Raw genomic sequence first — 16,014 nt, forward strand, 5'->3', positions numbered from 1 at the left:
CTGCACACGGTTAAATATGGCCCTAGAAAGGACCGTTGAGGTTCTTGAAGGCTACACTCACTCCTAACACTCTCCCTGCCTATGCAGCACTTCTGTCCCTAATGCCAGGTGCAACGGTCTGCAGAGGCGATTTTGAGAAAAAAAAAATTTGCCACTGCTAACAGCAGCCAACACACAGCTATCAGTGGCCCTAATAAGGACCTTTGGGGGGTCTTGAAGCCTACACTAACTACCAATTCTTTCCCTACAGCAGCTCCGGTACAAACAGCACTGTCCCTCATCTAACTCACACCGCATCTGAGGCGAACCGCGGGAGGGGCCGACTTTTATGTTCGGGTGACACCTGATCTCCCCAGCCACTCACAGCAGGGGGGTGGTATAGGGCTTGAACGTCACAGGGGGAAGTTGTAATGCCTTCCCTGTCTTTCAATTGGCCAGAAAAGCGCGCTAACGTCTCAGGGAAGGAAGTGAAAGTAACCAGAACACCGCATGGTGTTCGTTACGAATAACGAACATCCCGAACACCCTAATATTCGCACGAATATCAAGCTCGGACGAACGCGTTCGCTCATCTCTACCAGCCACACCTCGCTAACAGCTGCAGGACTAATTGACCTGAACTAGTAAGCGCAGGAGATGTTAACCCTAACTAGTCAGGATAGAACCCAGAGAAACAAAAGTGTGTTGGCAAAAGCATGACCATGTGCTCCTGTAACGTGACAAGTAGAACTACCAAAAATTACGCTAAAAGAGACAGCAGGTGCTGCTTGTTTTAAAAGCAATGTCATACATTTTGCAGCTGACAAATTCTACCAGGTGAACAGAACACCCAAGCATGGTCCTTCTCCAAGGAAAAGCTGTAAAGCTACCCCTCTTCCTGTACTTTTTGATTTTGGCGGAACAAGCAGGAGAAGGACACATGGTGGATGCAGTAGAAATAGAGCAACGAAACCTTCAGGGCAGATTGTGCCCCTCAAGGAAACATGAGAGCTGTAGCTCCATATTTCCATATTGACATATTTTTCATTTGGGGATGGAGGGGCAATAGTAGGAGAAGGAAACATGGTGGAAGCAAGAGAAGGAGAGCAGTAGCAGGCACCACCACCAGCAACAGCACTGTTCCATCCAACCAGGACGTGCTGCATCTGTCACCCACACATCTCTGTCCCTATATAACTAAACACGGGGGGGGGGGGGGTCCCTGTGTGAAAGCAGGGCGATCATCCCAATAAGAACCGCCCTGATTGCGTGCTTCGGACCCTGGTTGACCCTACATGGGAAAGGGGAAAAACAAAAGAAACCAAAAATAGGAAAGCAAACAAGCTCTGAGATGTATCGGTAGCTAAGAGATCCAGGATCAAGCTCTGAATGCTAGCCCAGCCAAAGAGAGACTGAAAAATCAACAACACTTCAGCTTCAGTATCAGGCCAAGCTAAATAGCCCTGATAATTCCCCCCAGGTGCGACTAAACACATCACACCTAATACCACACCCACCTAAGCCAGAAGATGTAGGAACATTTCCAAAACCAGCACCAGACTATCAGCAAGGCAGCCCTCCCAGAACCACCACAACAAGCACCGTGAGGGCATAGTGTGGTCTTTAAAATCCATTCCTGGTTCATTATCAAAATGCCAGCTGATACACGTTGTCTGTGGACAGGCAGGTGTGTTTGTGAATTATCACACTCCCAGCTGTGCTGCACACCCTTTCTGATAGCACACTGGCAGCGGAGCAGGCAAGCACCTCTACAGCATGTAGTGCAAGCTCCAGCCTCTTGGCCAGCTTAGACACCCAGAACTCAAGTCTAAGTACATCTATGTGGAAGAGGACACCATCTTGACCCATCAGGGATAAGTGTTGTCTGTGACTCTGAGCCTTATGCTGTGCTGTTGCTGCAGGCTGTAACAGGTTGAAAAAACTATGCCACAACTCTGTTAGTCTTCTCCTGCCACCGGTGGTAGTGCTCATTCGCCATGAGCCACAAAGCTGCGATCCATTGTGGATACATTCCTGTGGTCATTGGGAAATGCTTTGTTCAAGCGCCGTAACAGTCTGTACTGCTGCATCTTGAGGTCCCTCTCCACTGCTGCAATTAAATTTGTCATTTTGACCTTGTAGTTGGAATCAAGGAGGGTTATGACTCAGTAATGACCTTATGTTTTGATGTTGGCTATACGACAGACCTACTGCAAACTCTGCAGCATAAAAGCACTCATATGTCTCAAAGTTCTTAAGGGTGATGGACAACATTTTTCAGGGTCAGGCCTAAGAGTGTCATCTGGCTGGTCCCACCATCCACTGAGAATAGCTGAGGTTGGTAATAGAGCCCCCTTCCCTAGTTATTATCCCCTTCCTCCTGCTCTTACTCCTTAATACTTCTCCATGGGTGGAGAAAAGTGATGGAGAAGATGCACCCATTATTATCCAAAGCCACCCTCCCTGCAGTGTTGAGAAATGGCAGACTGACCTAACAATTGGGATATTGATATTCCTTCCTCCTACTGTGAGAACAACACATTATTGTCCCTGAGACCTTGTGGCTTTGCTTCCAGCAAACAAACAGGGATGGTCATGCTGATTAATGCGTCATCACGAATGATGATTTTGTTTGCCTCCTCAAAGCAGGCTAAAACTGTGAAAGCATCTGATCTGCAGCCAATCCACAGATGTCAATTGATCAACCTCCATACAGTGTCTGCTGACGGAATAAACCACCTGTTCTCCATGTTCGCGCTCTGCTGCTGGCTAAGTCTTTGCAAGATATCCAATATGGAATTCCATCGTGTAAGTACATCACAGATGAGATGGTAAGATGGTAGCTTGAACTGTTGCTACAGCTCTGCCAGATGAGAGGCAATTGGGTGTGAATGTCGAAAGTGGATGTAAATCTGGGTAATTGTTTAGGAAATGCTGTACTTCCAGGTTCATCACATGGGCCTGATAAAGTACGTGTGTGAGATTGCCAAGACAAAGGACTGAGAGCAGGTTGGCCCCATTGTCACAGATGACATTGCCTGGCTTCAGATTATGTGGAGACAGCCACTTTCAAACCGAATGTACCTCACATTGTAATTGTTGCATTGTTTTGTATTTATCTATGCCTGAAAGCGCTGCGGAAAAAGTTGTCGCTCTACAAATAAAGATTATTATTATGATTACTTCTCAACCTGGTCCTGCAGAGCCATCTAACTGAGTTTCAATCCCTGGATGTCATGATATGTTAGAACGAAAGGCTACTTAGTGTATATATTGTATATTGTGATCTGTCCCTATTTTATGTAGCGTAATTTCCTTCTCTCCTCCACACAGGTAGTTGCATAATGCCTGCAAATAATTTGCAGTCATCGGACTCTCGACTTTGAACAATGTCTGAGGCCACAAATACAGAATTGCAATATTTCCAAAGCGTAGTCTGTCTGCTCTGCTGCTATATACGCTGACAGCAGCAGAAATATATACTCCGCAGACTATCCATCCCTAAGTACAGAGCACATTTTTTGAAGACGATAACTGTTCATGCAGATTCTTTCTTTGGTCCCTCCCAAACAAGCCATAGTTTTTCACATCAGCAGTAAAGTATATTCTGTGCAGAATATCTGTCGTTAAGTACAGATCACTATATGTATAGGCATTAGAGATGAGCGAGTATACTCGCTAAGGCACTACTCACTCGAGTAATGTACTTTAGCCGAGTATCTCCCCGCTCGTCCCTAAAGGTTCGGGGGCCAGCAGGGGGCGGGGAGCGGCGGGGGAGAGCGGGGAGGAACGGAGGGGAGATCTTTCTCTCCCTCTCTCCCCCCTGCTCCACCCTGCTCCCCGCCGCAACTCACCTGTCAGCCGTGGCAGCCCCCGAATCTTTAGGGTCGAGCAGGAAGATACTAGGCTAAGGCACATTACTCGAGCGAGTAGTGCCTTAGCGAGTATACTCGCTCATCTCTAATAGGCATATAATGCTTGTGTAGCTTCTTTCTCTGGTTCCTCCACTACAATCCACTTTATCGTTTGTGCTGGTATACAATTTTTCGCTCCAGCAGCAACATATCCTGTGCATAATATTTTTCTCTAAGTGTAGAAAATGTTTTGTAGAGGCATATAAACATAATGCAGCTTCTCTGTCCTGTTCTCATATTTAAAATGGCTACTAGTAATATAACGCCTATGTTTATATGGCTAGGTCATGTGATGCAGGTGTCCAATGAAACTGCTGCCCATATTCAAGATGAAAAACATGTTTGGTGACATCATCAAGGTGCCCTGGTTGCTGATTGGCTGGACGCAGACCAGTGTAGCAGGCATTATGGAGATTTTATTTTCGCCAAAAATCGGTTTGGACACACATGATTCTATTTTGCTAAATCAGAGCGATTTAACTACCTAGCTGATCACAATTAACAGCACAAGTCACTATGTTATGCCTGTGTTTGCATGGATTTTCGCCTGTAAACTGGAAACATCAGGTAGGTTAATTTAGAATTTAGAGTGTGAACTATAAAAGTATACCGTTTTTTTCATACGTTAAAGGGGTTTTCTAAGATCTTTTTATTTTTGAAAATTCTGTTGCTAGTGGTCAAAATAATGACAACAGGCTGCAGTCAGTAATTGAAATCTGTGGTTGGCTGCAGCAGCCTATAATGTTCCATAAACAGGCTAACTGCAACCAGTCAAGATAGACCTGGTGCAGAGAACGGAGTTGTGGTGCTGGGCATGTGAAGAAGCGGGAAAGGTGTTTATCAGCTCTTTTATTATTTTTGGCCATGCACAGCCTTAACCCCTTGAGTAGCGGGTTTCCTACCCCCCTGTCGTGCCCATCAGGGCAGGTTTTTTAAATGGGCCAATCAATTAATTTCAACTAATTTTGCAGTCGCGTTCCAAGAGCCATAACTTTTTCATTTTTCCATTGACACGGCCATGTGAGGGCTTGGTTTTTGCTAGAGAAGTTGTACTTTTGGATGGCATCATTTTTGGGTATATATAATGTATTGCATAACTTTTGTGAAAAAATTTGTAGGGAGATTAGGGGAAAAAAGTAATACAAGTTAAATCACCCTCCTTTTGCCATATCTATAATAAAAAAATCTAAATCATAAAAGAAAAATACATATTTGGTATCGCCGCGTCCGTAAATGTCTGATCTATCAAAATTGTGCATTATTTACCCCGCACGGTGAACGAAGTCCGGCAAAAAAATAAACAACGCCAGAAATGCACTTTTTCAGTCACCATGTCTCCCAGAAAAAATGCAATAAAAAGCAATCAAAAAGTTGTATGTATTCCAAAATGGTACCAACGTTAACTACAGGACATCCCACAAAAAATGAGCCTTTGCTCAAGTACGTTGATGGAAAAATAAAAAAGTTATTGCGCGCAGAAGATGCAGCATAAAAAAATCTTAAAAAATTAAATGTCTTTGAAAAAAAATTCAAGTGCTTTAGTAAAAAAAAGTATACACATTTGGTATCGTAGTAATCGTACCGACCCATAGAATAAAGTTATAAGGTCATTTTTGTTGCAGTTTGTGTGCCGTACAAACAAAACGTACTGAAGCATTTTTCTTTCATTTTACTCCACTTAGATTTTTGTAAAAGTTTTTCAGTACATTATATGGTACTTTAAATAGCACCATTGAAAAATATAACTCATTCCGCAAAAAACAAGCCCTCATACAGTGACGTCGATGGATAAATAAAGGAGTTATGACTTTTTAAACGGGGGGAGGAAAAAAAGAAATGGGGAAAGAACAAAAAAAGGGACCGTGTCATTAAGGGCTTAAATAATGTACTAACTTCGTTCTCTGGGTCATTACGACGCAGGGATACCACATGTGTAATTTTATTTTTCATTTTTCACAAAGTAAAGGGAGACAAGTGTTTTTAATTTTATTTATTTTATTTTTTAAATAATTTTTTCCTTTTTTTATTTTTGTCCCTTTAGGGAACTTCCACAGAGACCCATCAGGACTCCCTGATCACATTCTGGAGGGGTCCCATGGTGACAGCCCTTTACATGCCGCAGTCACATCGACTGCAGCATGTAAAGGGTTAACACAGCAGAGATCAGAGGTTTTCTCTGATCTCTGCTGTAAGAGCTGGTGCCTGGCTGTCCTCTGACAGCCAAGCACCAGCTCTCCCTGCAACAGAGACCATCGGCTTGCTTCTGACAAGTCGATGGTCTCTATAGCAACCTGTATACAAAGCAGGATATTAGAAGCAGGAGATTGCCAGCATATCGGCTATATCTTCCTGCTTCTCAATGTCCTGCTTTGTTCTCTGTGGGACAGTGCAGGCAGAGCACACTGTCACAGCTTGTGTCATTGTGCTCTGCAGCTCCCATAGTGATACATAGCCCGTAAATCTTCCGGGCTATATCGCTATGAGCAGTGGAGCTCGTCCCGGAAAATTTCCGGGCGTGCCACTCAAGGGGTTAATTGGCAGAATGAAGCGATTTGTTGCAGACTAGATTTTTTTGACAGAGATTACGAAATTGTTATACAAAACTTTTTGTGCCCTTATTGTGGGAGATGGTAAAGCGATGCAGGTTCAGGATATGATACAGCAGGTAGAGTTACAAAGATATGCAATTTCTGAACTAAATAATGCAAGAGACTTCTAGTAAAAGGAAGACTAAACAGTTAAACTTTTCCTATAAAATCACCTTTAGCTAAGTACAGCTAACTAAGTTTAGAAAAGAAATGCTACCCAGTAAATCACAAACAATAACATAGTTTTGTCACACCATAGTACAGGTCTATCATGAGAAATTGCCTTTTATATAGGGTGCTTGCAGGACATCTGGAAAGTTCCAGCAGGGAGTGGAGCTTCTTCTAAGCAGTTCTCCACAGTTCTCTATTCCCGTTTTCCTCCTGGAAAGTCACATGGCCTTAGGAGGTGGGGCTTAGAAAGACCACCAGGCCACTGCTTTCTGTACGGGGGACAACGAGGTAGCACTTCTCTCTAGCAACATACATTTTATGATGAAGAATTTAGTTCAATTAATTATGTATACATTCTTATTACGAAATGTACTATTTACAAATGATTCTGTGTGTGTCTGGGTGTTCTATACTAAATCATGGTAACTAACACACCTATGCCCACTTCCTTTCACAAAATCTGTTATTTAATATAGTGCCCTGACAAATCCTCATTAATACTGTTTGCTTCTTAAATAGGCATTATGTATAATTAAAGAGTGATACAACTCACTGTACCTGCTGTGCTGCTGTTTTCACTGCTTCTTCGAGAATATCCATATTTTTATTCATTAAATCAAGGGCTTCCTGTCTTGACATCGGTGCTGTTGTTGTATAATCGGGGAGTATTACTGCATGTTCATAGACTGCACCAATGAATTTTTTCAAAGCTTGGCAGCTTGAAGTCCAGAGTAAGATGGAAAGCAAAAAGCTTGCAGTGAACATGGTGGAGGAATTGGTGCAACTGAAACACACAGAAATCGTTATGCGCATATATTAGTTATCTGCTATTACACAATATAAAACAGTATTATGTAATGATTATCAAGAGACAAATAAAGTGAAAGGTTGTTATGCAATCTCACATCACTGTTGATGAAAGCCATCCAAAATTGCATAATGCTAACGCTGAACTCAAGGTCTTAAGTGCATATCCCTATGTTTCTTAAGTAAATGCCTCTCGTAACATAAAGTAGATGAAAGAAGGATCTAGTAACTTTTTACATTGTAGGTTTTGGATTTAAGTTTTTTGCTACTTTGTATAATGAAAATAGCATAACACACTTATTAAAGGGGTGGTCTCGCGAAACCAAGTGGGGTTATACACTTCCGTATGGCCATATTAATGCACTTTGTAATGTACATCGTGCATTAAATATGAGCCATACAGAAGTTATTCCACTTACCTGCTCCATTGCTAGCGTCCTCGTCTCCATGGTTCCGTCTAAATTCGCTGGCAGCTTGCTTTTTTAGACGCGCTTGCGCAGTCCGGTCTTCTCCTTCCAGCACGAGCCGCTTCAGTGTGCTCCCCGCTACAGCTCTTCTGCGCATGCGCAGACGAGCTGTCACTGCTCGGGAGCGCGCTGGAGCGGCCATTCTGTACCTTCCTCTGTTAGAGGAAGGTGCAGAAACTGGAGCTGCCATCCTGAGAAGCCGCCCAGGTGTCCAGCTGTCCCGAGAAGCCGCCCAGGTAAGTGATGGGTCGGGGGTGATGTTCACTGACAGGTGAAGGCCCCGGAGCCCAGCGCTGGGCTCCGGAACCCAGCGCTGGGCTCCGGAACCTAGCGCTGGGCTCCGGGGCCTTCACCTGGGCTCCGGAACCTAGCGCTGGGCTCCGGAACCTAGCGCTGGGCTCCGGAACCCAGCGCTGGGCTCCGGGGCCTTCACCTGGGCTCCGGGGCCTAGCGCTGGGCTCCGGGGCCTTCACCTGGGCTGAGGGTCTAGCGCTGGGGAGCAGGGAGCGTAGCGCTGGCGAGCCGGGAGCGTAGCGCTGGCGAGCCGGGAGCGTAGCGCTGGGGAGCCGGGGGCTAGCGCCGGTTACCTGCTGCCTGGCGGTGGGTGACTGGTCGGCGGCTGCGGTGGGTCCGGTCGGCGGCTGCGGGGCGTCGTGTTGCCATGGAGACACAGCTGGCAGCGTCTCGGGAGCGCGCACGTCGGGCTGCAGCGAGCGACGGGAAAAGAGCCGGCGGCCATCTTGGGGAAACTTTTATAAGTTGCTGAAACGCTGGAACGGTAAGTACAAACCAGCTAGAAAAGTCATCTACAGGGGGGCTTAGTAATGTATGCTTAATGGGGGGGACTGGGCAAAAAAAAAAAATCACTGCTTCCTCGAGACATCTCCTTTAACCTCTTACAGATAGAGCCAATTGTGGCCTTTAAAGGGTATTGCATTAACTTGAAGTTACTTCAAGTTTTCACCCATCCACTTGAAATGTGAAAGCTGATGGATTGGTTGAGTCTGACCACTGAGATCTTTACTGATTACCAGAATGGAAGTCTTGAAAATTCCCAAAGGAATGGAACCGTGGCTCCACTCACTTCAGTGAGACTGTTGGAGATATTCTAACTTCCTCGCTGTTGTACTGCTGATTTAGTTGGTCCAATTTGACACGTCATTGCTGAGATACCAGACATGTAACCCGATGCTCGTCTATAGGATCCATTACACGTGGCCTGCAGCTGTATGATCTTCTGTCAGATGTCTGTCCATGTTTTAACCAGTCTTAGTGCATTCTTGATACCCTGGTTTGGGAGAAGCTAACAAGTGCAACTGTTTTAGAAATATTGGCACCGCACCTCTGGGCACCAACAGTCTGCCACCACAGTTACCCAATGACTGCCAAATGTTGCCTTCTGCTGTGCAGAGGAGAGGTCAGCACATTTAGATGCACCAGCTCTTTCTTGCAGTCATCTTTCAGTGTATGAGGTAACATTTAATCAACAAAATGTACAAACATCTGCTAATGTTAATCAGCGATGCAGCAAAATGAGCACAGGCCATTAGTCAGAATAACGGTCTTAAACCTAAACATTCTCCCTAATAACGCTTGACATATCAAAGGGCCCCTACCCTAAAAAAATATTCTAGCACCAAGAAAGCTTCGTATACATATATAAAACAATAGTACCAGGGAGAACCTGGGCATCTAACGCTGCCATAGGATACGTTGCTTATGCTATCTAAGTATTAAAGATCAGGTGGTTTAGTTTTCTTCCGCAGTATGTCTCGTTTTATTTGATGGAATACAAATGTGGGTTGCAATATGTAGGCTGGATTACACAGTCTCTAAATATTCGAGTCAACCAACATAGATGGAATATCAAGTAAAAAAATTAATGGATCAGAGTTTGTCCCGACATTGCGCACTTAGTCACAGGGAAGACTCTAATCCCATCTCTAATATTCCAGCTGCCTGATGAAGAGACCAGTTTGGTTTTGAAACGTGTTGCAGAGTGCTCTAATATGTACAATAAAGAATATATCTTTTCACCTCGCAGTGTGTTAATATTCTCTGACACTTGTGCCTGAACATTATTATGATCATTTGTTCCTTTGGTCTTGAGTAGAGATGAGCGAGCTTACTCGGATAAGCGGTACTCGCTCGAGTAATTGGCTTTGTCCGAGTACCGCTGTGCTCGGGGCTAAAGATTCGGGTGCCGCTGCGGCTGACAGGTGTGTCGCAGCGGGGAGCAGGGGAGAGCGGGCGAGAGAGAAGGAGAGAAAGATCTCCCCTCCGTTCCTCCCCGCTCTCCCCTGCAGCTCCCCGCTCCGTGCCGGCACCCGAATCTTTAGCCCCGAGCACAGCGGTACTCGGATAAAGCCAATTACTCGATCGAGTACCGCTTATCCGAGTACGCTCGCTCATCTCTAGTCTTGAGCCCTCGATCTCTAGATTTCATACATTGCTTTCAGTTAAAAGAGAACAAGTTAATCTTGTTGACACAATGCCCCAAGGTACTTGACTCAACCACACCACAGTCACTTGGCAAAATATACTGTATGTAATTTTAAGATTAAGGTTAAAAGGCACATCGCCGTATAGTTAGACCATATTCTGTACATATAATTCCAGAAAAAAAACAGCCTATGAGGCTATACGCATGCACAATTTTTCAGATTGTGACTATGTGATATACAATCAATTCTTTTTTGGAAATCTCTTAAATATTCAAGAGTAACTAAACCATTTTCATAAATCAACATTTTTCATATATTCTAAGGCCGGTTTACACGGAGCGATAAACGCTCAAAAATCGTTAAAAAGCGATCGTTTTAGCGATAATCATTGCGTCTAAATGTGCGGCCATCATGCACTTGTGCACTGCTAGCTGATTTCAGTCCAACCAAAAATCGTCATTCAGCCTTATCAGCAGTTCTCCAGGGGTAGTGCTGATAGCGTTGTTTCCCGCTGGAGAACAAAAGAACTAAAAACAGATAAGAGCCCTTGGGCTATTAACGGCTTTCAGCTAAAGTCCCATTTACAAGGCCCAATGATCGCTCAAATGACAGTTTGAGTGACAGCTTTGAGCGATCATTCACTCAGCTACTTAAGTTCCAATTAGGTGTGCAAATGAAGCCTTCACTGAACAGAGTTAATAGCCCAAAGGCTATTTTCTGCATTCAGATCCTTTGTTCTCCTACGGGAAACAATGCTATCAGCACTCCCCGTGGAGAACTTCTGATAAGACCTAATGACGATTTTTAGGTTGGACTGAATTTAAGGATCAGCTAGCAGTGCACGAAAGGTGCACGATAGCCTCACATTTAGACGCAACGATTATTGCTCAAACGATCGCTTTTTAATGATTTTTAAATGGGCCTTTAGGCTTCATTTGCACACTTAATTGCTTTCAAGTAGCTGAGTAGCTACTTAAAAGTTTATGCAAAATGATTGCTCAAAGCTGTCACTCAAACTGTCGTTTGAGCGATCATTGCTCCGTGTAAAAGGGCCCTTATTCGAGAAAAATACTTCTTCCTCTCTTTATCAAACACTTCTGCTCCTCCCTGCCTCCTACACAAATCACTCACTGCATGTACTGATAAGATCTGTACACATGACAACACAAACAAACAGATCAAATATTAGTTGTATGGGAGGGGAAGAGGAGGAAGGGAGAGGATGAAACTGCTGGGAAGAGGCAGAGAGAGAGAAAGACTTCTATGTGCCTATTCTATTACCTCTATGGTTATCTTATCTGTCTACAGACTTTTGGGTATGTATCTTATCAATAGATGTGGAGTGAGTGATCAGTGTAGGAGGCAGAGGGGAGGCAGAGAAGTGGCTAATAAGTGAAGAAAGAGGCATTACACTATAATGCTTGTACTATTGATTTATGAAGTTTCAAAATTTAGGTACTCTTTAACCCCTTAGTGACCGCTGATATGCTTTTTGACAGCCTCCCAAGCTGGGCATTATTTCACATGGCCGTCAAAAGAATAGAGCCATATGCTCGGGGGGAGTCACAGCTGCCGGAGGTAGGTGGGAGTCTGGAACACACACAAAAGCAGCTACAGATTGCAGTCCTCAGTCATCCAATCGCTGGTATCTAACAGATATCAGTGACCGAATGAAAGTGCATGGCGGTGCCCGTTTCCGCTCCACTCAGAGATTGGATCACTTTAGAGGGCTGAAACAGCTTAGTGCCCTGCCGCCTTCTTAGCATCCGGTCTCCCTACTCTGCACCTGCACCTGCTGGCCAAGATGGTGGGAGCAAGCACGGTAGCAGGAAGAAGCCCGGCAAACGCACTGTCTTTGGTAGCAGTGAGCAGAGAAAAGACACTGGGGGCTGTGGTTTGCAGTCCGCAGGCACGAGATTGCTATAATAGCGATAATAGTGCAAAATGAAAAAAAGTTAAAATAAAGTTCAAGTTTCAGCTCCCCTCATGCATCAGGTCGACTATTCTCCTCCATCCTCCACGATGTCCCACGGCGTTCTGATCCTTCCAGGACCTACCGCAGGCTCCTGCGCATGCGTGCCAGACATAAATTTTTGGCGCATGCACAGAAGACCGAGGAGCCTGGAAGATTTAATATCTCCCTGCTGCCGGCTAGCATGTGTAGCCAAGAGCAGGAAGATGTCACCGGGAACCGCTGTATGTGGTTCCAGGTCACATGATCGCTGTTATCCGATTGATAACAGCAATCATGTAAAGTGACAAAAAGTGTAAAAAAAAAGATCATATCCATGAGGGGAGATGAAATTACATCCCAGATTTATCCGTGGACCTTAGCCAAGCTACTGCACATGCGCCTGTCGCCAAAGTGGCGGACACATGCGCAAAAGCCGAGGATTGCCAGGGTAATTTAAAATCTCTCTGCTCCTGGCTAACAAACTTAGCCAAAAGCCTGGAGATTTCACAGGGGGCTGCGGTACGTGGTCCCTGGTCACGTGATCGCAAGGAGGAGGGACACCTGGTTTTATTGCCCCATGTGCCCATCCCAACCAGGCCTCCATAATTACCTCTAGTTTTCAAAACAGGGTCATTTGTGGGGGTTCTCTGTCATTTGGCTGCTCAAGGACTCTACAAGTGTGCAATGGGGCGTTAATCACCTTCAAGCAAAATGAGTATGTTTCTGAACACAGGACAAACAGGGGTATCCATTTTGATGTGCAAATCCTCATTTTTATGTGCATTATAGAAAAAAATCCTGTCTTTAAAATGACATTTGCAAAAATATAAAGAAACTGTGGGGTCGAAATACTCATGACGCCCCCTCAGTGATTACTTTAAGATGTTTATTTTTTCAATGGGGTCATTTGTGGATGTATCTATAATTCTGACACCTATGAGCCTTTGCAATCTTGGCTTGGTGTAGGAAAACAAAAAGTTCCTCAAAATGTGAATAACTAATGTTAAATTTGTACACATCCTAAATGGTTAAAAAAACTAAATTTTTCCAATATGCTTCCAGAATAAAGTACATAGATTTAAATATATATCTTATAAAAATGTGTACAGTATATTTGTACATATTTGACTTATTGCAGTTGAAAATGTGAAAAAAATGACAATTCTTTCAAAATGTTCCTAATTTGGGCACTTTTAATAAATATACACAAATTCTATCAGACTACTTTTACCGCCTAAATGAAGTACGACATGTGGTGAATAAACAATGTCAGAATTACTTGGATATGCAAAACCTTTACAGAGTTATTCTATGTTAAAGTGACAAGTCAGATTTCCAAAATTTGGCCTGGTCATTAAGGTGCAAACAGACTTGGTCACTAAGGTTAATGGTTTGGAATATAGATTAATATCTGTTTTCAGTCAATCTATCCATTTAGTCGTGTCCAACTCTCGGTGACTTTATAGGTGAAAATTCTCAGTGCTTCCCTGTCAAGCATTGCTTCTAGCTGCTTGATGCACATATTAGTATCCATTTTGATGGTGTTGAACCAGTGTGTTCTTTGTCGGCCATTTCTTCAGGTTCCACTGGTCATTCCCAACAATATTGACTTCTTTAGCCAGTTTGCACTTACGATGTGGCCAAAGTAACTCAGTCACAGTCTAGCAATGTCCCTGGTTTTATGTGATCCAACACTTCTCTTTTTGTTACCCTGGCTGTCCATGGTATTCCTGATCACTTCCACCAGCCCTACATCTTGAATGCATCGATTCTCCTTCTGTCGGCTTTTCTTAGTGTCGGACTCTCGGACCCATACATCATAAAAAAAGACGATGACTTTGACTAGTCTGCTTTTGGTAGTTAGAGTGATAGCTTTGCTCTTCCAGATCTTACTCATGCCAACCATTGCAGAGCGGCCCAATGCGATCCTATATTTGAATTCTGAAAAGAATTCACCATTGCGGTCGATTTTTGATCCAAGGAAGATGAATTCCTGAACGAAATTAAATTTCTTTGTGTAGTGGACAACAAAGATCATGTAATCACCATGTTGGATCTACTTATTGCCTGTTTATACAGTATGAAGTCATCAAAATGTAGATATAAGTTTCTGTTACCTAAAGTGACACTACAGTTCTGCAAAAAAAGTTAACATAACTTGAGGAATATATAGTAAAAGTATGTGATGCTCTCTTTTTGAGTCAATCTGCCATGGATCTATCAATTTCTGGCCTTTTCTGCCAGGGGCTACAGCAGTTTGAGACTCTGAGACTCTTTCCCCCACACTCAGCGCTGGGGCATCCAAGAATATTGGCTATATCTCACACAATTGATGCAGATTGTGCATAGAGTAGTATATGACTCTGACAGGCATTTTAGATGAAAGCAGATGGGACCTGAAATCGACTAATGCAGAGACCACTAAGTACATTTACTACACATTCCTCAGATTGTTACATTTTTACTGTAAATTTTAATTTAAAATTTGTAGAACAAGAGAGTCACTTCAAGTAGCCCACCCAATGACCACAAACATCATGAAGACCTGGGTTATAACTTTTCATTCTGTACCCAGACTACAATCAGTGTATGCTTTCGCCAATAGGTAATAGAAAGTTTGATGGAGATAGAGAACCCAACGAGCAATTTGTCACATCAGAGAATATCAGTGTTTATTCTCTGTACTGTGACATTACTTTTATTACCCATGCAGTGCGGCATAACTGTTCGCATCATGCTTTATTATTTCTGTGTTGTGACATGACTGCACTAGTTTACCCTTTAATGTGATATCACTGTGTGCTTATTCCTTGTACTATGATGTTGGGATTATTATGCCTTTGCTGAGATATCATCTCAGGCACTTTATTTATTATTCTTGGTGACACCACTGTGCGAATAATCCCCATACATACTGTGAATATAACTACTCAGAATATATTATCCATGTACTCTGAGTACACTGTGCACAATAACTCTTTCACTATTACTATTATTCAGGTGCTCTTACTTCAATTTGATTTATGTTGAGGATTCAAGAAAGTGGAAGACTTGTATCTTTTCAGTGGGGTAGAAGATGTTAAAGAGGTTGTCTGGTTACTGGACAACCCCTTTTCAATTCAACCCCCTGTGTGAAAAAAATAAATAGAAGTATGTTAACCCCTCCGCAAATCAGGTGACCACTGCAGCCAACGAGAGGCTGTAGTGTAATCAGAGACGTAACTTGAAGCTCCTGGGCCCCAATGCAAAACCTGTAACAAGGCCCCAAATATAATGCTTTATTCATAGTACTGGGCCCCTGATATTGAGAAGAGAGACCTTATGAGCTCCTTAAGGGTCCTGGGTTGGGTGCAACTGCATTCCCTATAGTTACACCCGAGTGTCACCACCATTTTCTTGGCATTGGCAGAACATGACACTGCAGCGGTCACATGATTTCGTGTGACATCATCTGTCACAGGAATCACCAGGACCACATCGGGCTGCAGCGCTGGAACCCAGCAGCCATGGAGGGGTAAGTATATCTCTATTATTTTCACACATAATGACCTATTAAAATGAGTTGTCCAGTAACCAAACTACCCTACCATGATGAGAATATCCATCACATCTTCTTGAATGATTTTGCAAACCAGTGGACTGTGTAGTATGCATACTTTGATAGATCTTCCTTATTTAAAGTGTCCATTA

At 43.5% G+C, this 16,014-nt stretch overlaps 2 protein-coding genes across 2 annotated transcripts in view; both read right to left on the reverse strand.

The window, feature by feature from the left end:
- Nucleotides 1–7,428, reverse strand: part of LOC136631322 (pantetheinase-like) — a 97,022-nt gene extending 89,594 nt beyond the window's left edge. The window contains exon 1 of the mRNA XM_066605583.1: nucleotides 7,211–7,428. Within this exon, the coding sequence (XP_066461680.1) occupies nucleotides 7,211–7,417 (207 nt within the window). The 5' untranslated portion in view covers nucleotides 7,418–7,428. The remainder of the gene's footprint in view (nucleotides 1–7,210) is intronic.
- LOC136631255 (pantetheinase-like) overlaps nucleotides 1–16,014 on the reverse strand; it is a 127,882-nt gene that overhangs the window by 99,887 nt on the left and 11,981 nt on the right. The window lies entirely within an intron of this gene.

The sequence above is a fragment of the Eleutherodactylus coqui genome, chromosome 1, assembly GCF_035609145.1.
Source record: "Eleutherodactylus coqui strain aEleCoq1 chromosome 1, aEleCoq1.hap1, whole genome shotgun sequence".
Classification (NCBI taxonomy): Eukaryota; Metazoa; Chordata; class Amphibia; order Anura; family Eleutherodactylidae; genus Eleutherodactylus; species Eleutherodactylus coqui.